This window comes from Quercus robur, chromosome 4 (genome assembly GCF_932294415.1).
Source record: "Quercus robur chromosome 4, dhQueRobu3.1, whole genome shotgun sequence".
Taxonomy (NCBI): Eukaryota; Viridiplantae; Streptophyta; class Magnoliopsida; order Fagales; family Fagaceae; genus Quercus; species Quercus robur.
Window position 1 is genome coordinate 7,295,445 of NC_065537.1, and position 24,901 is coordinate 7,320,345.

Consider the following 24,901-nt stretch of genomic DNA (forward strand, 5'->3'; position numbering starts at 1 on the left):
TACATAAGATTTGTTATGAAATTGTTGTGATCACTTTATTTTTCTCATATCAGCATTTTCAATTTACACTTTATCTTTTATTAGTCTTTTTTTTTTCCTTATTCTCTTTGTTAGTATAAAAAATTGTAATATTTTGTGTATTTGCATTTTTTTTTTGTGACGTTGATATATTCAAATTGTATCTTTATTAAATTTTGTATAATTTAAATTTCTTAGTGATCACCCTAAAAAATATTCCTAGAGTCGCCATTACTCTTGTTTTTAACTATTTAGTATTTAGTGGGACCATCTTTGAGTCCAAAACCAAAATTGTGGGAATGGTGGTATCTGAATCATGTCTGCGAGGATGAGTGCTGTGCAACAGTAGATGGAAAATGAAATTAGTAAAGTGAGCTACCAAAATGAAAAATTTTGTTTGAATGGGTTCTTCATTCTTGTCCTCTTTAGTTTTGAAATTTATTTATTTATTTTTATTATTATTATTTGTGTGTGGGTGGGAGATATGGGTTTGTATGTTTACAACGTGGGTGGTGGGAAGCACAGGTGTGGCTCTAGGGCCACGACACCCACACTCAACACACATCAACGCCCCAATTCGCTTATCCTTTTTTTTTTTTTTTTTTTTTTTTTTCATTTTTCGATTCATGCTGATTTGGGTCGATTTAGGCCGAAACTAGGCGAGAAACTGGCCGAAATACTTGTTTAAAAAATTAATAAAATAAACTTGATTTGATTTTTTATTTATTTATTAACTTATTATATATTTGTCAAATTATTTGTAGGTTAAACAAATTAAATTAAAATTACTAAATTATTTGTATTTATTATTTCTCTTAAATTGGTATATATTACCATTATATGAATATATATATATATATATATAATATTTTTTTTAAAGAAATAAATGTAGGGTTAAGGGCCCAAATTGTACATTGGGCCTTGGCTCTTGGCCGAGAGCATAGTAATCCGAGAACAAATGAATGGTGTTGGATGGGTCAAGCTTAGAATCTAATGAGTGAGATACAAATGGGAGGGCGGTCTGAGGAGGAATAACTCCTCAGATATGCTAGGTACAGCTCAAATGTATGTCCCAATAGTCAAGGGAACCTTTGAGGAAGCTCTAATGATAGGGACGTGCATCATGAACACACAAGAAGGATGGGAACTCAAAAATATCTAAGAGAAAACTACTACCACCACATTGAGTGCCATGCAGCTAAACTTCTGGTCGTATTTATGTGGAGAAGACCCCTGAACAGTGCTACTTTGGCTACCACAATTCACAAAAAGTCAGAAAGGGTGTCTGATGGGACAAGCACTCAAGTAGTGGCTCAAATGATTGACAAGTGTAGGATCAAGATCGTCTAAAGGAAACTATATAATGTAAGTGGTCCTTCATAGATGGGGACCCGAAAATGAAGAGAGAAAAACATTGTAGCAATCAAAGTTATATTTGTAACCTGTTTAGTTGATTTATATGAAAACTTATGTCCTCGGACAGTGAATTCATTCAGTTTTATGTTCCTTGTTCTTGCTTGATCATCATCTAAATCCATACTGGCCGTTATCAAATTTATTACGGCCTAATTCTTTGACCCATTCTCTACAAATTTATTGTACTAGGCTCACTGGGCCAATATCCTATACATCTTGGGCCAATATCCCATACATCTTGGGCTTGGGTTGCAAAATGTGTTCCTACAATAAATATTTAATAATTTATTAGTAAACGTATCCTACCACACTCACACTCTATTTTTTCAAAAAATTTTGAGTCACTTCACAGTACTCACACCTAAACACGAATTTGCACCCTTGCTTCCTAGGGTGGTACCGGACAAAATATGGGAATTTTTTTATGATTGGTTTGTTGGATCGTATATGGGGGCTTCGAATTTGAGGTCATGGGTATGTTGGTCAAGTGTTTGTGGTTGGTGTTGAATGTAAGCTTGGTATTTAGAGTGGTGTGGTTTGGGAATTTTCAGGCTTGGTTATCAAATGAATAAATTTCGATGTTTGATTTGTTAAGCGCTTAATGTGGTTTTTATGATTGTTTATGACCGTTGAGAATAATGAATGTAGTTGGAAAAATAAAACTTTGAGAGTCCAATTACGCTTAAGAATTTGAGAATGAGTTTTATAGATTATGTGTTTGGGAATGACTTTTTTAATAGTTTGAGTTTGGAAATGGCTTTTGGAGGGTATGTGAATTTCTTAGCTTATTGCTTGATTTTGTAGCAGCGTTGATGTGTATATATATATATATATATGATAGTGTTTGAACCTTTATGTCTCCATTCTATGATGATTGTTTTTTATCATCATGTCAAGATAACAATTATTTTTTGGTGATCTCATATTTGACGATAAGAGATTTTATAATTGGAATCCACACACTGTTAATGTATTTGTTTATGTGTTTGAGCTGGGCGGACCTCAAATAAGTGTTAGAAACAATTTGGTTTGGAGTTATTGCATGAAACCACAAAGGACTGCAACTGTTAGTGCAGTCAACGCTCTAGTTCTTAAGGGAAGTGCTGATCCGCACTTAATGCTTTATATGGATACTTATATGGATTTTATAATGTATTAAGAAATAATGATTTTGTGTATTTATAATTTGTTAATACTATATAGATGCTTATTTGGAGTTTTTTTTCTTTCTTAAACTTTGGCTCCCTCTAGTTTAAAATTTTGGGTTCGTCCTTACTTGCCAATAATAACTTGGCCCTTGTTTGCTGATCAGTTTTATAATGAAAAGTTTATTGTACAGGTGTTGAAGGTTGGTGTGAGTTTAGGGGCTGAATTTGTTGTAAACTGGGTAGAGGAAGAGAAGTTTGGGGTGGTGCTAAATAGGGATGAATTTACAAGGGCTATAGATCAGTTGATGGAAGAAGGAGATGCAGGAGAAGAAAGAAGAAAGAGAGTTAGAGAGCTTGGGGAGATGGCCAAGGGTGCAATGGAGGGTTCTTCCTATCTCAACATGAAACTCTTGATCCAAGATGTCATGCAACAAGTTATGGGAAAATTAGAATATGATCATTTTGGTTGTTGCATGTGAAGTGGTATTTTCAATAAAAAAACATACAAGATTTAAATTCCTTCTCTCCCCACAAACTGTTGAATTATCTGAAAAAGAAAGTCATTGAAAAAAAAAAATCATTTCACTAACTAAGTGTGTTTGGGGAATAAAAATAATTTATAAATATATTTTTTTGCTTATTTTATATACTAGTAATCATGGTTTTTAGATCCGAATCGGACCAGGCAATCCAATTGGGTTAACCAGGAATCGGACTAAAATCCAGTTTTTTAAGCATAGAGAACCAAATTTATTGTTAATTCCATGAACCCCTTAAACCAGGGTTGGATCGCACAGTTCATGCAGAACTGGTGGCATGAACCATACGATCCAATCTTGGTTCAAACATGCACGGTTCTACATGAACCGTACAGTCCAACCCCAGTTCAAGCATGCTTATTAAATAAGAAAAAATCAAAAAAGTGCGCTTTCCAAGTTTAGAACCTAGGCACGAGCCTAACCACTCAGCTAAGCTTGCAAGTTGATGCTCAACAATAACTAAAAAAATACTTGAAGTAAACTCAACGAAATTTTTTTTTTTTTAAATAAAAACAACTTAACACAATTCTATTCTACATAATTAAATTATCCATCTCTTACAAGGAATATAATATATATATATATATATATATATAAAATTAAAATCCTTCAAAGATATTCAACTCTACTTCAAAAATTAATCAAAAATTATAATTTTTTCATGGTTATTATTTTATTTATTAACTTACTTATTTAATTATTAAATATATGCTTAAAAATCATTAAATTTCCCTCACATATATAGATATATTAGTCAATTTTGCTAGTTTTATAAATTTAATATCTATATTTAGGTTTTAATTAATTATTAAAGTAATTATTATGTCATAGCGGTTCTACCTCGATCGAACCTTGTTTCGACCTTAAAAACTTTGAACCTCTCCCTTTACCAGTTTTTTGAACGGTTTAGATCTGAAAACTATGCTAGTAATTGGTACATATGTTGCACAATTTTTTTTTTTCAATAAAATTTTTGTAACAACCAAAACAAAATTTAGTGTACATTAAAATAACAAAATTATAATGAAGGGAAGTAAAATGGTTGTTTTTGCTTTCAAAATTTCTTTAATAATAATGAGATTCGAAATATATTAACCACTCATCAATATCCTCATGTGATATTTCATTCTTTTTTGATGTCTTTATCATTTTTTTTAAAGAAAATCTGATTTAATTAATCATAGATTTGCCATCAAGTTGGCAAAGGAACTTTTATTATAATAATTAAAAAAAAAAAAAAAAAAAAAAGAGGTTAGTTAAACTTCTTTTCCTTGAGTTTTGAGGGAATGACACTTTATCACAAACCTGAAGGGAAAAAATAGTTCCCCCTTGACATTCATTTGACTAAATTCTATTAAATTGGAGAAAAAAAATATTGTATACTAACTTGTCCTTTGGTTAAGGGTAGAATTCTAAAATTACCTTCCATTTCAAAGTTCAAATGTCTACACTTAACCTACCCTATGATGAGCCTATGATGAGGTACACCTAAATAATCAAGACTCGTCACCCTTTTTTTTTTTTTTTTTTAGATTATAATTCATGTGTTTTGGGTGGGGAGGGGTTGTTAAGATATATATATATATATATATATATATATATATATATTTCAAACAAACAATGTTTTACTAAGTAAGGTTAATAAGCAACCAGAACTTAGCATATTGAGATAGTAAATACCTATATTTCGCAATTCAAACTTCAAAAATATCAGTTGAATATGCAGCTCAGTCTTCGTTTAAGTCAAAAAAAAAAAAAAATTTCTTCACAAAAATAAAAAATTAAGTCAATTTGTTTACAATTTACGTACTAGATAGAATTGAGTTTATATTATTCTCTTTTTACTAACCATGGTTAAACTTAGGTAAAGAGAATTTTTTTTTTTTTTAATTAGAATATATCATTACTAATATTAATGGAGTGGGGAATATTATTTTCTTCAAATCTCTCATGTTTTTTCCCTTTTAAGTTTGGAGTGAAGTGTTATTCCCCCAAATCTCAATAGAGGAGAGTGTAATTACCCAAAAATGAAAAGTCAAGTCCAGTCTAGAATAAAAAATGGAAATAGAGCTACATCCTTAATAATAATAATAAATATACAGTCTAATGATGCTTACTTTTAAAATACAATATATTGATACAACACCACTGGTTACATGCTTTTTGATAATAAGCAAAACCAAAAAAGTATATATCATAACCATCATTTGCAACAACCCGGTTGCAACTTTTGGATGAATTTTCCTTCACGGTTAGAGGATTGATGATGTCAATCTTGTTTTAAGTTATCATAACATGTTCAACAGTCTGAGCTATGGTATCCATCTAAAAGCAAAAACTAAACATGTGGTGAGATGATCACCGTGTAGTCTTAATGTTTAAACTAAATATATTGACATTAAAAGTAAAATCTAAAAATTTCATTGCAAACTAAATTTAAGTGAAGTAAAATATTAAAAGTAAAGTAACAGTTTTTGCGTATTCATACTAATTCACCATGCACGCATGGCTAGAAATCGATGTCAGGTTAAAGCCGATTATAATTTTTAAAATAGCAAAATGGGATTTTCCAATTAATATGATCACACAGCTCAACTAGTGTGGAATATCAATTTCCTTGGAAGAGTTAGTGGAAACTTAAAATCCCTTCATTGCCAGTTTACTAGAGACTAGAGTGGTGTGGCTTGGCTCATTGAGGATACACACCATATTGGTACCCAACTTTTGAAGAGACCTTTGGGCTTGAAATAAAAAACTAGTCAAGCAAAAACAAAGACCCGCAAATGGGTGTGAAGGCCTGAAAAGGCCCATACAAGAGGCCACAATAGAGCCGAAATGAACGGATAATTTCCAAAAGCATTAACCACAGGGTGGAAACATTTACAATTTTACCGAAAGGGTATACAAAATACCTATCCTATTCCTAACTGAACTTATTTGGGACCTTAAGCTTAATGAAAAATTATCTACCTCTAAATTCTTCAAAAATAGTTTCTTTAAATTGGACTTTGTTTGGGTAGGACTCAATTGCTACTCTAGACTTAGCTGAATACTGATTTCCTACTTTAGTTCTATAATTGCAAAAGATGATACTGTTGGCAAATACCGAAAAAATTGCTGAAGTCATTATTTACATTGCTACTATCGACACATACCGACAAAGCTGTTGAAGATCTGCTATGATAGTAAAAAAGTTAAATTATTGCTCACTATTCACCATTCAATTAGTGTCTAATTTTGCCTATGAAAAGGCTACTTCGCTTCAATTGTAATAAGAACTCAATTGTCTAAGCTTCTATATTCTTCCAAGATTCCCCTTACTTTCCTAGTTTTTAATTTTGTATTTTTCGTCCATTCCTACTTAGACTAGGTCTTTTGATAGGAGTAGCCAACACTTAGACTCCACTACTTTGATTCAATACAACTGACTCAAAGGGTGTATAAATTTGGTACACTTTTTTCATGATTTTCTGTCTTTGTCCATGATAACGTTTTCTCTATTACAGTTATCTTTTTATTACGGTAGTCTAAAAAGTCAAAGAAACTAAAGTATGTCTTGGAGGGAGCAACTAATGGCTCAAAGCCATATTGTTCACAAAAAGTTCCTAGCTCCTTTTTAGCATAGGAAAAACTTGCTTTTACCTCTATTTCCATTCCTACTTGGAAAATTTTGTTTCTACCTCTATTTCCTATAAGTGTTTTTTTTAAATAACTTGCAATGTCCTACCATGTCTAATTATAGATGGTATCAAGACGTTTTCATCTCTAGAGTTATGCTTCGTAATGATAGCCTGAAAACCTTATTGGAAAGAAAAGTTCATTGATAGTCTGCCTCATCTTTTTGCTTGTAAGGTAAAAGAAGAGTTAACTAGTACAACTAGTATAATCAATTATGATATATTGATGATGTCCTTCTCTACTCAAAGTCTATTGATAAACCTAGGAAACATTTGTATTCCTTTCTTGATATCATTAAACATAATGTCTCATTGTTTTTGTTAAGAAAATCAAACTATTCCAAACAAAAGTTTGTTTCTTGGGTTACAATATTTCTAAAGTACAAATCCATCCTATTTATAGAACCATCAAATTTGCTGATAAATTCCTGATATTATCACAAATAAAACACAATTTTATACATGTCCACAATCAATTGCTGTTGGTAGTATACCACTACAATTTGTTGGACGCAAATGTATCATCTTCAATGTTTTTCCCTAATGAAAATAAAACGATATTCATACATCTAATTCTACTCTAAAGTCTTAAAACAAATAAAATATAAACTTAAAATATAAAATTGAAAACAATCGATGATGAAAATGATAAGAGTATCAACATACATAGCTATGCGATCTCCTGAACAAGAAGTAAAATTAACTGACCCACAAACTCAAATCACATGATCAAAGAGGAAGTAAAGTTTTGAACAAGGTAGCATCAACCTCAAAAAAGAAAAAAAAAAAAAAAAAAAAAAAAAAAAAAAAAAAAAAAAAAACAAAACAAAAAAAATTCTAAGCATTACTCCAACAGTTTGAAAATTAATCTAGTCTGTCTGAGCGTTGCTTTGCTGCCACGAGTTGACAAGTGACGCATCATTAAGTGACGTAGTATAATCAAAATAGGTTCAAGAGGAAGGTTTACTCAGTACGACAAAAATAACGAAGATGCAATGTGAGAGATAAAATTGCAACAACTTTTTGCACTTCAATTTTTTGTTTTAAGCATTAAGCATTCTCAAAAAAAAAAAAAAAAAAAAGTTTTAAGCTTTCTTTGTTTATTCAATCCTCCAAACTATGATATCAGCAAAAATTATGGCCGCAATTTTACCATTCCACCAAATGGGTATTTTCTGTAGAGAGAGAGAGAGAGACTAGCAATTTTCATTTTCTAAACATCACCTACTAAAGTTAGTATACGCATATTTGTACATCATCGAAAAAAAATAATAATAAAATAAGAAAACAAATAATATGGACACATCAAGCAGAACCAAAAACAAATAATGCTACAACATTGTCAAAGCTGCGAGAGAATGGCAGGGATGTAATGGGATAATTCTGCAGTGAGGGACTGAAATCTCCAGTGGAAAGTGAAAAGATCCTTTCCCTTCTACTTCCCAAATCTTCATCCTCCATTACTGCATCAACAGCAGTTATCTGCAGGTAGCAGACTCCAGGCTGTAATTCGTCTGCCTTCACTTGTCTCGAATCTGGAATAATGTGTAAACTGTGATTGCCATCCATCCTAGACTCATATATATGACTAAGTGTCTCCATTATGTCACCTAGCCGAACGTCACGGGGCTCCCGGTATACATACTCCTTTCTATCAAGCTTCCCAAATCTATCACCATAGAATCCCACCCGATAGTATGTGGCATCAGTGAATGGAATTGGGCTTGATTCCTGCTCAAGAATTGATTCATAGATAGTAGTGAGTAATGTGTGACATTTAGCCAACTGCCCATATGCCCTCCTGCTTTTATAAACTGGAATTACAAGCTCAAGAATGCTGGCACAGAAGTGATAGAGCTCAGCTTGAGAGAAAAGCTTATTAGCAAGCTTAAGGTACTTCACTGCAGAGTCAACTGTGAGCTTTGAAGCACCATATCCCTCTACCTCATCAGCAGAAGCCTCTGATGTGATCTCATTGCTCACCATTGGGCAAATTTTACGAAGAGCAGTTACATGATCCTTGCTCCAAACACCATCATTTCTAGCCACAAGGGCCTGCAGTAAATTTAATTAGACATATGAGCAAAAGGCAGTTAATATTTAAGCAACAGTAAGCAAATCATGAAGTCAACTTTACAGCTCTGCACTGTACAAGGTGAGAAAATAGGGAAATAGTTAGGTAGATTTTCTAAGGTCAACTTTCCATATAAGGACTGAGGGTGGTTGAACCACAAGCCCCAATAACAGTTTACTACCTGCATCACAACAGCAGCAACAGCCACAGCACACTGGGCAGCTTCAGCCCAAGACTGCATTTCCTGATATGCATCACATAAATGTAGCAACCACATTATGTGAAGATCTGGGACGGGCGCGAATGCCATTGCAAGTTTGTAGAAACTTTCAGCAGCTGCATATCTATCCATAGTCATCACAGATCCCTGTGAGAGAAGGGGGAAATTGATAGTATTATTTTTGCTAGTTCAATAACATTTACTCATCAGGACAAGAAAGTAGGAAAGTAATGACCACATTCAAAATTGGAAAAATTTCTTCAATCCCATTTGCGCAAATATGCGCAAACTTCCTTATTAATGGTAACAAAGATATGTCTCTGTGTGTATGAAGCTCCTCTCTTTCTTATCAACCCAATATCCCACAGCATCCACTCCATGGCAGTTGTCAATTATAATTGAATTTGTAATAATAACTTACCTCGTGTTTCAAAAGCACTCTATCAAACATCCACATAAATTTGACTAAACGCTATTGGGTTGGCACTGCAAAAACCCTATCTTGACCTTAACCCTATTCCTAAAATCTATATCTGCCACTTGCCCAAATAAAATCCCATCCCTGTTAGGGATGGCAATGGGGCGGGGCGGGGCTGAAGGATGGGGTCTTCGTCCCCGCCCCGCATGGTTTTGTCTTACCCCATCCCCGTCCCGCCTCGCATGATGGGGAATACTTTCTCACCCCATCCCCGCCCCTTGGGGCCCCGCGAAGCCCCGCCCCGCCCCATAAAACTCTACTTTTTGTTAATTTTCCCTACAACTAGTACAATTTTTTTAATAAAACTTATTTCATTAATAAAAATATACTTGAAATTACAAATTTATCCCATCAAATCAAATCAATTTTTAGAAAAAAATTGAATAATATAACACATAACAAAATAAAGACAGAGAATCACATTGGGTAGAATAAAATATGCTAATATTAATATGTTTGTTTAAATAGTAGGGTTTTAGGGTATGAAAAATTTACAATTATAACCCTTAGTAATGCGGGGCGGGACGGGGACGGGGAGGGGCGGGGCGGGGTGGGTCTAAAAGGTCTAAACCCATCCCCGCCCTGCCCCGTGGTGTGGGGCTAAAATCTTGCCCCATCCCCGCCCCACTGCCTTTGCGGGGCGGGGAAAACCCGCGCGGGGCGAAGCCGGAAGGGGCAGGTTAAGCGGGGCGGGGAAAAATTGCCATCCCTAATCCCTGTGCCAATAGGGAGTAGAGAATCAGGTCACCTCTTTAAATTGATCCCTCGCCATTCTAGCATACCTGGCACAGGCCTACTTTAAGGTGGGAAGTTCGGGGTAAGGAGTGGCGAGGGAAGGGGCTCCCTATCAATTTATAGAAAGGATTTTTAAGAATATTTAAGTTTGTTTCAAGTACATGTAAATTGTCAAAGTTACTAGTACTTCTAGGAAATGTGTCCTTTTAAGTGTCCAACTTTACATGTGTCTGTAGGTTACTTTGACTTTGATGAAAGAAGACATACTCTGCCAAAGCAAAAATACTTATACAACCTACTGATAAAATTACAAACCCAGATAAGTAATATATGGAAATAAGCAGCTCTATAAGACTTATCTCCCACCATGAATTAGAAGCAATGTTAAATGTCCACACAAGATGTGCCAGTTACAATGAAAGCAAGAATGTAAAACAGAAGTTTAAAAAAGATGTCAGTCTTGTCTTGGGATGTGAGGCATCAACCCTTAACCCTGATTAGTGCAACATTCCCATCCTAATAGGGTCAGGGCGTAGTGTTTATTAATTGAGTAATTATTCCGACTGTTTCTCAAACTCAAAGCTGATGCAAATCAATATATATATAAAAGCAGAGACCTCATGCGAAAGTGCATAAGGTTCTGCCAACTAGCGTTTTCTATAGCTCTTATTTAAGCTATCCATCTTCCTTTTCTTTTTAATTTTTTTTTTTTTTTTTTGGTTTCAAGTAATTACACCTCATCTGTATTACTCCTCCTCACTCCTCTAACGTTTAAACTTTCAAGTATACCATTAATTCAACCCTGCGTCTAACCCTTCGTTTGCCTGCCCCTTGCAATTATCCAAGTTACATTTTAGGCTTTACCTTACTTCCAGCCCTGAGTCTTAACAAAAGTCTTAACAATTTCTTTAATTTTTTCATCTTTCTTGCCTCTCCTTTCACTCTACGACATCACCACCATATCTTCATCACCATCACCAAACAAATCTATAACTTCACCATCATCTCTTGAGCCAAACTTAAAAAATTTCACAGCAAAAACTGAAAACCCAAAACCCACCATTTTAGCCAAACTGAAAGCCTAAACCACCTACCACCGCCACCAGACAGCCCAAATGTCCACCATTTCACCCACGCTACTGCCGATTTGCAACTCAAACCCAGACCCGCAACACCACCACCCAAAGCCAATGCTTTTAACCTGAGGAGGTGGATGGTGATCTGAAAAAGGGTGGGGATCTCTTTGTTTTGTGGTTCAAAAGGTGAAGTTTATGGCCAAGAAAGAAGTCTTAAATCTTTGTTTTGGAAAATTTTCTTTCATTACCTTCTTGCATGTTTATGCTCTGTAATTTTTTGGTATTTCAGTTTGGCTAATATGGTGGGTTTGTGAAATCTTTTCAGTTATTCTTGTCAATATGATGATAAGGTATGGACTGAAATCTATGTTAGTAATGTGCAGTTCTTCATTGTTGATTTTTTTTTTTTTTTTTTTTTTTTTTTTTTTAAAGCTGGTGCTTCTGCCTCTATGGTGTCAATGGTGATACTGGGGAGAGAGAAGATGAAGAAGGTCACGTTAGATCTTAGAAACTGGAAAGAGAATGAAATAAAACAATAATGAGAAAAACTGTGGTCGACGTTCCTTTTTTAAAAGGCTTTTAGATGAAAAAGTTGCACGTGTTACTCATCTCCCATTACGGATTTGTAGTGAGTCTCTTATCACATTTGAATATGGAAAATGTGAGTTCCTCCTAAGTCCAAGATTAAGATCTTAAGATGACATGTATGTACAAACATTCTGCAGACTGCAGTATTCTGTACATCATGTACTAAATAGACAAGAAACAAGAAAAAGGAATTGTACTATTTTAGGGATCTAACCAATCCTTATATGTAGATTCAGAAGTCACAACACTTTGTATTCAATTTTTTATGAATGTTGTGCTCTACTTAATCCTAGCAGTGTCTTGCTTTAATGGCCCAATTCATTTGGATGTGGTGGTGATTTGTTTGTTGTGAAAGTTTTGGAGTTATGTGGTTGAGAAAGAGAGGAATTGAGAGATTCAAGGTAAAACTTTTACAATCACTTCTCTTCTTTTCTTTTTTACATTTCTCCTTTTTAAATTTTTTTTCTAAAATCTTTAGCTACACGCTTTTATAACTCAAAATGTTGATGGATTGTGCTTCAAACGGGTACTCCTAAGGCAAATCTCTAGACTCTGTGAAGTTCAAATATGATGAGTAAGGGTTTGAAATTTTATTCTTTTTCCCCTTTTGAAAATTTATTCTAGAAAAGTGATTGCATTCTTGGGTAAATAAGAGGGAACACGAATACAATGCTTTAACAAAAATTAACTAAATTGATTTATATATATATATATATATATATATATATATTTTGTGTAAATCAATAGAGGGTTAGGTTTTAATTATGTTGTTATCAATCTAACATTAGAGTTTTCAATTTCGACGTGTTGGGTTTTTTGTTGGAATTACAGACAGATAAAAAAGTAGTTTACGAAATCCCATGACAAAGGCAATGGCAAAGGATCCCATCATATCCAATTGCTCTCTCTCCACAGTTTACACCTTTGCCAAAATCACAAATGTGTCATCAAAATTGGAATGTCTCTTTAAGGCCAGTTTTATTTTTCCCTGTTGTTTCTTTTGGGATGTTATTTTTAATGTTCAAGCTAGAAGGAACTTTTCTTTTTTAATTAATAATAATTTATAATTTTAAGGCATGCAAAATTAATGAAGTTTTCTATGTATGATGAAGGATTGAAGATTTGAAAGCTTTAAGGGAAATTTATATGTTGGAATTACTTTTTAACCATTGTGGTTTGTAACTTTCAAATGACTGCATATTGCAAATGGTCATGTTGATATTAGTTTGGGATACTTGCAAAAAATTACGGAGTGTTTTCAAATCAAACTTGGCAAATTTGGCACTAACTGCACTCACTAGAATTTTTAGTTTTAATTTTGAGCTTTAATAGGATTTGATTAAACATTGATGTTAAAATAGGAGTGTTTTTTATGTTTTAAATTTATTTTTTGTTTCTCATTATTTCAGTTCAATAATTATGATGGATATATGTATGCAATTTATAATTGTTGCTTTTATAATGAACTCATTACTAATAAAGTTCTATAACAATTATGCTATTATACATGTACAACATTCTCCAAAATCATTTTATGTAAAACATTATAACATTATCGGTGCATCGCACGGGTAACTTACTAGTAATGCTAAAAACTTACCAATAGTGCATGCTCCAAGCTTCCATCAAGGGCAAGAAGAAGACTATCAGAGAGATATTTCACCTCTGACCAGGACCACCTGTTCTCTTCCGATCTTTCTGGAATTGTTACCAGAGCACTATCAGAAAGTCCACACTCCCTCAATAGGTTGGGCCTTTTACCTTCATCTGACATTTCCTCCAAAGACTTTCTAAGCCGTCGTGCTTCACCACTTTCCTCTAGCGTTCCGTCAGGCTTCATCTGAGTCACTTGCACATCAGACATCAGCTCTGATAATGTGATAATCAGCATGACCCTCAACCTCGCTGTCTGCATGAAGCAATAGAAGGAACTCTGCAAAACATATAAATAAAATAATGTAAGTTAAGAACAAAAGCAGCAATCTATGAACTTCTGTCATACCTTCACAAGTATCTGGAGCCCAATAACAGCCCTTTTCCTGACGCTTTCATTTCGGAAAACTGCAAGTCGAAGTAGATGGAAAGTCACTTGCTTTAAGAAACGATCATTTTCCCTTGCCATTAGAGTTCCTCCATGAAGATCAAAGACATTGTTGAAGACAGAAAACAAAGCTTTCCAGAAAGACACAGGTTGATTTCGGGAAAAGAAGCTCATTAATATGGCTGTGATACAATCAAGTTTTCCATAGTCAGTAGAGATGCTATGGGAGGCAGCCATCATGGAAAATTTCTCTGTTATTTCCAAAACCTGGAGATTGACAGAAGCACTCAAGTTTTCTTCCCAAAGCTGCTGGAGTGAATGTGAAATTATCAGTGGCCTAAAATAGCTACAATAAATGTAAAACAAAAATAATAGTCATTTCTTGGAGTAAATGGTGCTGTTGCAGCAATCAAACAAGCAATCGATTTTTCTATCCAAAACTGTACCAATTTTTGTCTCAATATCGGGTGCAAAGATTCTCGAAGTGCTTGTGCAGAAGCTCCAATCCTAGAAGACTATGCCTGAGCCAGAGCTTCTCTCAAGGAATATGGCCGGCTAGGGGAGCTTAATTGGGAATTCACTCTCTGCCATAAATAACCATTTTCAGGTGTTCCCTGAGGCTGCATTAGAGCTTCAAGGCGTATTGAGGATACAATGAATATGTTCTATGCCGTGAATATTTTCAACTTCAAAAATATTTTGTTCATGAAAGAGACAATAAAGTACATAATTTCCAAAAGCATTTACCACAGGGTAGAAACAGTTACGATTTTACCAAAAAGGGATTCAAAATACCTGTACTATGTGGACTTCTTTGAGACCCAAAGTTTAAGCTTAATGAAAAACATCTACCCTAAGTTTTTAAAATTGGAAAAAGTAGCAACACACAAGCCAGGAGGATATATATATAAATGTCCACACAGTCAATTGCTGTTAGTAGTCGACCACTACAATTTGTTGGAAGTAAATCTATTATCTTCAATGTTTTGCCTTAATGAAATCAGACAATATTCATACTTCTAATTTAACTTTAAAGTCTTAAAACAAATAAAATATAGACTTAAATAAAAAATTAAAAATCAACGATGATGGAAATGATAAGAGTATCAATGTTGCTATGCGATCACCAAAACAAGAAGTAAAATTAACTGACAAAAAAACTCAAATCACATCATCAAAGAGGAAGTAAAGTTTTGAACAAAGTAGCAATCTCAAAAAGAACTAAGCATTCCTCCAAGAGTTTGAAAAATAATCTACTCTGAGCGATGCTTTGTTGCCACGCTTTTACAAGTGATGCATCTTCAAGATTGCGCACAATTTGCAAAATAACAATTAAAACTTCACACTTTTCAACGGCATTTAGGTTGTAAAAGACAGGCATTTCATCTACAATATGCATATGGGATCATTAAAGTGTGTTTGGATATCGCTTATTTTGTTGAAACTAAAAACTTATTGCTTAAAGTACTGTAAATAAATGTAATAGTTAGTTGGAATAGCACAATGGGACTCATGAAAAGTACCAAAAAGTGCAATAGAACTCATGAATAGTAGAAAAAATAAGTTGAATAGTAAAATTGTTAGGTTCTAAATATTTAGAACAATTGGCAAATCGTGAACACAAACTTGTCTAGATATTTGATCTATATTGGAACACCCTCAATCACAAAATTAGAAACACCCACAAATTAAATATATACATATATATCTGTATATATTAAGAGGATTCAGAAAGTTAATTATTTCTTTTTTCTCTATCAAAAATACCCTTAAATTAATTAACCAACAACTTAAAAATTGGGTTAAAATAGTAAATTAGAAAAAGAAAGTTAGTTATTGCTTTATTTATTGTCAAAAATACCCCTACCTAAAACTTAAAAATTGGGTTAAAATAGTAAATTGACAAAAATAATAAATTCTTATTTCTACGTTCAAATGTCTTCGTGCTTCTAATAAACTCCTATTTTTACGTTGATTTAAATTTCTATTTATACTCACTAACTCCCTACAAAATAGGATTACTCTTTTGTTAGTTTTAAAACTCCTCCAATCTACAAAACTCACCCCACGTATTCATTTTTTTTTTTTTTTTTTTTACTTCATCACAATGTATATGTTTCTTTTGTCTTCCTTTAAAAAAAATAATAATAAAATTAAAAAAAAAAATCATTACACCCTTAGAGTTTTTTTTTTTTTTTTTTTTTTTTTTTTTTTTTGGTGATTGGAAAAAGTAGAAATCCCAAATTATAATAAATGCAAATTATTATAATTTGAGATTTCTACTTTTTCTAATCTAAAAAAAAAAAAAAAAAAAAAAAAAAAAAAAAACCTTAAGGGTGTAATGAAATTTTTTTTTTAAAAATTGAAAAAAAAAAAAAGAAAAAAAAAAGATAGAAGAAACAAATACATTGTGATGAAGTAAAAAATAATAATAATAGTATGTGGGGTGCATTTTGTAGATTGGAGGAGTTTTAAAACTAACAAAATAGTAATCATATTTTGTAGGAAGTTAGTGAGTAGAAGTAGGAATTTAAATCGACGTAAAAGTAGGAGTTTATTAGAAGCAGAAAGACATTTCAATGTAGAATTAGGAATTTACTATTTTTTTCAATTTACTATTTTAACCTCATTTTTAAGTTTTAGATAGGGGTATTTTTTATAGTAAAAAAAGCAATAACTAACTTTCTTTTTCCAATTTACTATTTTAACCCTATTTTTAAGTTGTTGGTTAATTAATTTAGGGGTATTCTACTTTCAAGAAAAAAATAATAATAAAAAAAAATAAATTTTGAACCAAAATCTGAAAGAAAAAAAAATTGTAACAGAGCCAAGCCCATGGCAAGCCCAACAGATTATAGAGGTAGCAAACCCTTGGATTCTCAAAAAAAAAAAAAAAAAAAAAAAAAAAAAAAAAACCAAACCCCAATATAGAGCAAATCAAATCAGAAATCACTGAAGGCCTAAAACAAGCAAACCTAAAGAGTAAAGACAGAGCAAGCAATGCCTCAGTCCCTCAAAGTAACGCCTCACTGCCTCAAACTCAAGCCAACTGCCAACAGACGAAGTCACAGAGATCGAATCAATCACGTCACTCACAGTAGCCAATTTTCTTGATTTAAACTTGAGTTACTCCTCTTCTTTTTAACTGAAATTATTCTTTGCTTATCAGAGAAAGGGTATATAATTAGATTCCTTTCCCTGTTTGATTTGCAGGGCATAATGTACTAGCATATTCATGCTTGGAATGAATTTTAGCCTATTTTTTGGTTTGTAGCAATTGCCTTAAATAGTTTGAACCAAAATCATGGTCATTTCTCCTGTTCTCCTGTACTTTGTGGAATTTATTGTATTTTTCTTTCCTCTAATTTATCCACTTATTTGTTCTTTTGTTGGGAGCTTACAAACTCGGACTTTCAGTTACAATGATGAGGGTTTGCTTCTTCTCACAATAAAAGTTTGAATGTTTGAAGCACAAAGTTTGTAAGCAATGACTACAAACTTTTACTAAAAAGTTAATATGGTTACATATTTTGAAAATCTTATCGTTGGATTGCATGTTCTTTATACTTTTAATATGCATATCAAATTTCGTTCAAATCAGATGTTATTTACTATTCAATTTATAAACTTACTTTCAGTTACAATGATGAGGGTTTGCTTCTTCTCACAATAAAAGTTTGAATGTTTGAAGCACAAAGTTTGTAGGCAATGACTACAAACTTTTACTTAAAAGTTAATATGGTTACATATTTTGAAAATATGATTGTTGGATTGCATGTTCTTTATACTTTTAATATGTATATCAAATTTCGTTCAAATCAGATGTTATTTACTATTCAATTTATAAACTTATTTTTTATACATAGTTTAAGACTACAAAAACATGAAATTTAAATATTTGATCACTGATAGGACAAAATTTAGTTATAAAATTGGTTGTAGCCTAAGGCTATAACCTTACTCAATAAAATAAACATTATTATTTATTTTGAAAATCTAACTGTTAAATTATATATTTTTTACACTCTTGATACACATATAAAATTTTGAGTCAACTGGATATTATTTACTATACGATCTATAAGTTTATGTATTATGCATAATTTTAAATTACAAAAACTTGCAATTTAAATAGTTTATTGATGACATAATTATTGATCTTCAATTTTCTAGAAATTTTGTAAACATGGAGTATATAAGAAGAAAATGTAATCTAATGATGGATTTGTCAAAATTCACCTCTAAGAAAAAGATATTGAGTAGGGTTGTAGCCTAAGGTTACAAATAATTTTATAGCTAAACTTTGTTCTTAATGATATAGCTATCGCTCTTTAACATTTTAAAATTTTTGCTAACATGAATAATGTTATAAGAAAATACAGTTTAATAGTGGATTTATAAAAAATTCACATCCTATAAAAATGAGATATAAAGGGAGTTTGTAGGCAAACTTTGTTCATGTTTGAAAATCTAATAAATGATTAGTATCTGTTTATGTAAAAGACATGTAAACCCCTGGCTCAATCATAACTTTCTTCTGTCAGGATGGCATAGTGTTCAAAAATTGTAATTTTACACTGTACCTGCTCTAAAACTCTTCAGAATTTTTGTTGCTGAATTGATTAGCGTTACTGGTGGCAGGTGGTTCCTAAGGTCAACTAGTTGGAAGCTGACTTGTAAGCCAGAATGGGAACTACTTCGAAGTTTCTTGTATCTTTTTATCATCTTCTTTATTCTCTTTTTCAATTTTGCCTCATCAAACCTGAAGGATGCCTCATCCTCCTCTTTTATGCTTACTTCTCGTTCCTAAATTTTATGTTTCTTTCTTTCAATTTTGTTGTCTTTTAAATTTCACTTCTTTGCTATTCTGTGTCCCAAATTGTTAGACTCTATTATATTTTAAAATGTCCCAAAAGGAATCTTTTAAAAAATTTTCAATAAATAAATGTCCAAACATACACTTCACCTTATTAAAAAAAAGGCTATCGCTCTCTCACTAAAGTGTTTGTTTGGTATTAACTTATAAGCTTAAGTTTTAACTTTTAGCTTTTATATACAATTTTTTAAAACATCATTTTTTCCACTTTTTTAAGGTAAAATTATACTTTAGCACACTTTCAGCAAAAAGTTAAATAAGTTGTTCCCAAAGAGACACTTGAGCTTTTAAAAACGTGTCTATCCTAAATTCCTAACTATTTCAATTATGTATTTATAGACTACCTATAATCCAATGACTCATTTCTCTACATTTTCTGGAACACTCCCATGGCATCACATGACATGGCAGATCACATTCACAACACTTAACTATGTCATCCCATATATAGTTTCTCATTTGTCAGAAGTCAGTAAAAGTTCAAATACATAAAAAAGTTAACATTAACTTTTTTTTGAAAAAAAGAAAAAGAAAAAAAGAAGCTAGTTTATTGCTTTTTTATTAAAATAAAAAGTTGGACAAGCTAGTTTATTGCTCTTTTTCTGGGGCTAGAAAGCTTCTATCCATACTGACAAATGTCTAACCCAGATAAATTCACAAAACACTAGCATATGGTTAACAAATACTTTTACCCCCCCACCCCCAAAAAAAAAAAACATAATTAGAAACACAATAGGAAGAAACTTCAGAAATAATAATATCTGCCTCTACATTTTTCGCCCTTAACCGTCAATCCCAAAATCCTTGGTGAATTTCTCACACGCAACAATTTCAGCTTTACTCACAGTTGGCTTTTGTTTCTCAAGCACACTATCAAAATCTGCTTTTGTGTTGGGTGGTAGCTGGATCTGCAAGTCATCAATTCCCAGACACACGAATATGAAAATTCAAAGTGAACATAGGGGTCTAGAAAAATACTACCACAAATACTGAACTTGAAAAAAAAAAAAAAAAAAAAAGGAATCCGCCTATATTAATGAGAAGAGAAAATCAACACCAAACATGAATCAATGCAATTGAATGAGACATGCTCTTTTTTATTTTTCTTTCCAGTACACTAATCCCCTCCCCTCTTTTGCGTTTTTCTTCAATCCTATTTTCCATAAATTAACTAACTACTAAAGTCAGGACAATCTACATATGTTCAAGAAATTTATTTATTAGTTACTAATACTCAACCATAAACATGATTTATTGGAATGATTTCATGTGTTGAACATCAGTTTCCTAGCTAATCCATACCTTTGGAGCTTCGACTTTTGCTTTAAGTTCCTCGAAGGTACGCTTCTCAGCTTTTGGCTGATCACCTTCGCAATGGACCCACATGCCTGGAGAATATTCTCTGAAGAATTCAGCATCAAGAGTTGCACGAACAGGCTGATATAGTGCATTTTAACCTACAAGTAACTACCAGTTTTCAGCCATATAATCACTTTGAGGAAATGCTGACACCTAATGTAAAAGTGTAAAATTGATACTTAACGCAAACGGATATATCTGAACCAGAGAAACCATCTGTTTTGCTTGCTAAATACTGAAAATCCTCTGTACCAAGGTTATGAGGAGTTTCCCCAATATGCCACTGCTCAAATTAAAAAACTAGAGGATATTAAACAAGACATAGATAAACAACAAAAGCATTAATCACAATGGGTTTATAACTACATTCCTTTGATTTTCCAAATGCATTGCATTACGAAACTGAAGTACCTTAAATATTTGTTCCCTTGCCTTCAAATTGGGAGAGGGATATAGATTCGCTTATCAAAACGCCTCCTGATGGCCTATGCTAATTAACTTAGCATTAGCCTCAAACCTAAAGCATTGTAGACCATAAAATATTTTCAATACATGGCCGTAGGTTAGAAGGGTGGTATTTTTTTTCTCACCACATCCAAATGATAAGGAGTATTTGTGGCTGCAAGAACAAGAACATTTTTCGCATCGTTGGATACAGCCTGAAATGTATTAAAGAAAATTTCTATTTCAATATTACATGTAGATAAGTGGAAGGAAACAATGCAAGATAGTGCTATGGATTAACTATCTAATAAAACATAAAGTTATTATGAACTGCATTGCAAACTAGCCAGCCATTTTAAGGCCAACAAGGCTACAAGGAAATGGTTTGTCATTTTCTCCTCTATTAATTGTATGTTAATGATTCCTCTTCTTTTAATTAATTAATAGATTTAATTAAAATCACAAATAATAGAACATAGTGCATGGGATGTATACAAGAGTAAAAACAAAAAAAAAACAAAAAAAAAGCAATTTTTTTTGGGGTTGATTATGGATCTTCAACAAATAAACTAGAATCGGATACATATATTCCTGTCTTCCATTATATTCTATTCAAAGTAATATTTTCTATCACTTCCTTAATTGATGTCATTTTTAACTACTTCTACTAATTTTATTTTTGGTCTTCCTTTACTATTTTTCTTACTAGTGAATTAGTCACTCTCCTCTGAATATGATCAAACCATCTCAAGTGACTCTCCCTCATGTTTTCATCGTTAGAAGCAAACTCAATCTTTATTCTTTAAGTGGATTTTTTTCATTTAAAATCCTATACTTCTATCTATTTTCACTTATCAATCTTAACTATTGCATTTCAGTTAAAATCATTGTATAAATATGTTTCTTCCCAACAACCCAACATTTAGTACCATAGAGGATAGTTGGTCTTATAGCAGTTTTATAAAAATTTTCCTTTTAATGTAATAAGCACTCTACGATCACAAAATACTTTTTATGCGCTTCTCCACTTCATCCATCCTGCTTTACATCGTCTTCAATCTCTCCACCTTTTATGAATTATTGATCCAAGATATTGGGAGCTCTTGTTCTTTACCATCTTTTGACTATCAAATCTTACAACCCCTTCATCTAGCTCTATTTACACTTTTACTAAACTTGCATTCCATGTACTCTGTTTTAGATTTACTTAATAAAAAAATTTCAGATTTTAGAGCATCTCCCCAAATTTCTATATTGACATTAACTCCACTTCTAGTTTCATCTACTAAGACTATATTATTTGCAAAAAGCATACACCAAGGGACTTTCTCTTGATGCGAGATCTTTTAGAATTCAGCACTATACTAGATTTCTTGATGAGTTCTTGAAGGTTCTTAATGTTTAAGGGTTTCAAGTTAGAAAAGAATGGATCTTTGATGGTTGTTTAGGGCTAAAAGCCTAAAACAGAGTTTTAAACAAAAAACAAAATAGATAAAACACTAGGCAATCACATCTACGTCTTCCTAAATAATCAAACTTATGTAAGAGAAGGCAATCACACCCTCAAGGCTTAAAATAAACCACACGAATTTTGTTAATCAATCACTTTATGAATATTATTGAATACAATATAGCCTTATAAATAAACTATTCCTAGGATGACAAGGAATACTAATAACAAACCAAAAAGGATTTAATAACTTCTAAACCAAATAGGAAAGGACTCAAAACATAAAAGAAGACTCACCGGCCTCCAGGACAGCCAATTCCAGAAAATTTGGAAATTACTAAACTACTCTTATTTTATTAAAACTAAACCAGTAAGTTTTTAACCATAAAAACATAATACTAAGACTCAATAATAACTAAAACAACCTATGAAATTTGTGAAGAAAGTATGAAATCATAACTAGACCACAAATCTTGATTCTTTTGATATTTAATCTTGTATTCCGTTAAACTCTTTCTTGTCTGCATCAGCCTTGCTTTTCCAAAACCTGCCACATAACTTTTCTAGGGACCATATCATGTGCTTTCTCAAGAACAATAAAGACCAGATGAAGATATTTACAAGCCTCTATATTTTTTCATAAGATGTCTAAGTAAGAAAATAACTTCCATGGCAGATTGTCCGGACATAATACCAAATTGATTCTCTAATGTTGTTGTTTCTTGTCATAACTTACATTCAATTATTCTCTTCCAAATGTTATAGTGTGACTCATAAGTTTAATTCCATAGTAATTTATACAATTTTAAATATCTCCCTTGTTCTTGTAGATAGGTATCAAAGTACTTCTCCTCCACTTATTAGGCATGCACAAGAGTAAAAATCAAAAAGAAAAACTAAAACCTAAAGTTCAAAAGAAATCACATCCTTCTTTGGACCACATACATGATTTCAAGTTGCTTAAGCTTAAATACCTTACAGTTAGGTTACCAATAGTTTAAATTTTCCATCAAATCCCTCAATTCCATTTTAAGTATAAAAATGTTCAACAAGATGCCTTGCAACTCATATCATGAAATGTAAAAAATTCATACCCAACAGAATAGTAATAAACTCAATAAGTTATTGACAAACTACTTGCTCCAATTAATCTAAGCATATCAATTATATTATATAAAAATTCTTGGAAAAAATCACTCTAATCTATTACCAGGGAAAACATATTACCTGCATTTGTACAAGAAATTCTGTTTTGATTCGTCGAGAGGCTTCATTCTCATTATCATTACCTCGCGGGCCACATAAGGAATCAATTTCATCAATAAAAATAATGGATGGAGCTTCATCACGAGCATATTGAAAAAATTTGAGACTTTCTTTTCACCTTCTCCCATCCATTTGGACACAATGTTCGATGCCAAAACACTGTGTATAGACAGTACACATGTAATTGTGTTGGCAACATTCCATCTATATGGAATGATTACAAAGCAAACGCATCTACATCTATGGGAATTTTGTACATGAGTTGTAATAATGCACCCCTAAATAACTAATTGGAAGAAGTAGACATCAAAACAATCGTAGATGTGAATCAATTGAAGCATAATGGCGTAGATGATGAATTAAGAAATTCAATACATTCCAATAATGTGATAACTGCAATGAAAAAGCATATGAAAGTACTCAAAGATCTAACCATATGAAGTAAGAAATTAAGCTGCGTCAACAATATAAAATATTAAGAACTCAAGGCTCCATTAAAAAGACAAACAGAAAACCCTCAAGTCCACATTTGCTGAAACTCAAATATCTTACATTTCAACAAGAATACTTTTTGTCCATCATTTCAACTATTGGACATTGTATTTCTACTCTAGGCCTTTAATAGCAAGTAAAATCTATAGAAAATGGGTGAGAATAAGAATAATATGTGATTGAGAATTGCTGCCTAAGTCACGAGTTAATTTGCATAGAAATTATGCAGGAAAACTGAAACATGGAGAAGAAAAGCCACATAGACTTCAAAATATAAGAATCACAATTAAGTGCAATTAGCAATATGTATTACCATTTAGAAGATGAAGATTAGTTCTTTCTTCTCTTGCCATGCATAATTATCAGTTATTGTAATCCAGTTGCTTGCAATGTATTGGTATTGGTCAAAATATAAATATTTACCTAAAGAAAGCTGAGCCTGCGTCTGTTGCAATTGCGTTTGCCACGTCGGTCTTCCCTGTCCCGGGTGGATCATTTAGCAATATAACCTTCCATGGTTTTCAATTCCCTAAACAGGAGCTCAATTGGTAATTTTTCCCAAGAAGAAAAATCACCAAGGTGTTAAAAAGAATTTTTTTAGCACCAAAATACTAGGGCTCCATTTGGTAGGATAAATAACTCATTTTCAATTTTTAAACGACTTTACACAAATTTTTACACACTTTTTTATTACAAGTATTTCAAAAAACTACAAATTACATTACTATCTCACCCTCTGCTCCATCTCTCTGTTTTATCTCTCTCTATTCCACCTCTCACCAATGCCTTGCCACCAAGGGCATCTTTTTTTTTTGTTGCTCCGGATCAGCAATGGTATTGAGATTGGTGACAGCTTGGGCGTGCAGTGGCGGTAGAGATCGGTGTGCAGCGTTGGCGTGGTGATTGTTAAGATCGTCGTTGGTGTTCTGGGTTCGTGGGTTGCGATTTGTTGAGATTGGTGGGTTTTGTGGCTTGTGGGAGTGGGGGGTAGTGGTGGTGGGTTG

The 24,901-nt window shown here is 32.6% G+C and overlaps 1 protein-coding gene and 1 pseudogene across 1 annotated transcript; both read right to left on the reverse strand.

Moving 5' to 3' along the window:
• Positions 1 to 7,981: 7,981 nt before the first annotated feature.
• On the reverse strand, positions 7,982 to 14,581 carry LOC126720477 (guanine nucleotide exchange factor SPIKE 1-like). Its single transcript, XM_050422976.1, has 5 exons — positions 14,457 to 14,581; positions 13,972 to 14,319; positions 13,570 to 13,902; positions 9,054 to 9,239; positions 7,982 to 8,853 (listed from the first exon to the last, which is right to left on the reverse strand). Exons 2-5 carry the CDS (start codon positions 14,248 to 14,250, stop codon positions 8,104 to 8,106), a joined length of 1,548 nt encoding a protein of 515 aa, XP_050278933.1. The 5' UTR covers positions 14,251 to 14,319; positions 14,457 to 14,581; the 3' UTR covers positions 7,982 to 8,103.
• Positions 14,582 to 19,646: 5,065 nt separating this feature from the next.
• Positions 19,647 to 24,901, reverse strand: part of LOC126720478 (protein SUPPRESSOR OF K(+) TRANSPORT GROWTH DEFECT 1-like) — a 47,601-nt pseudogene continuing 42,346 nt past the window's right edge.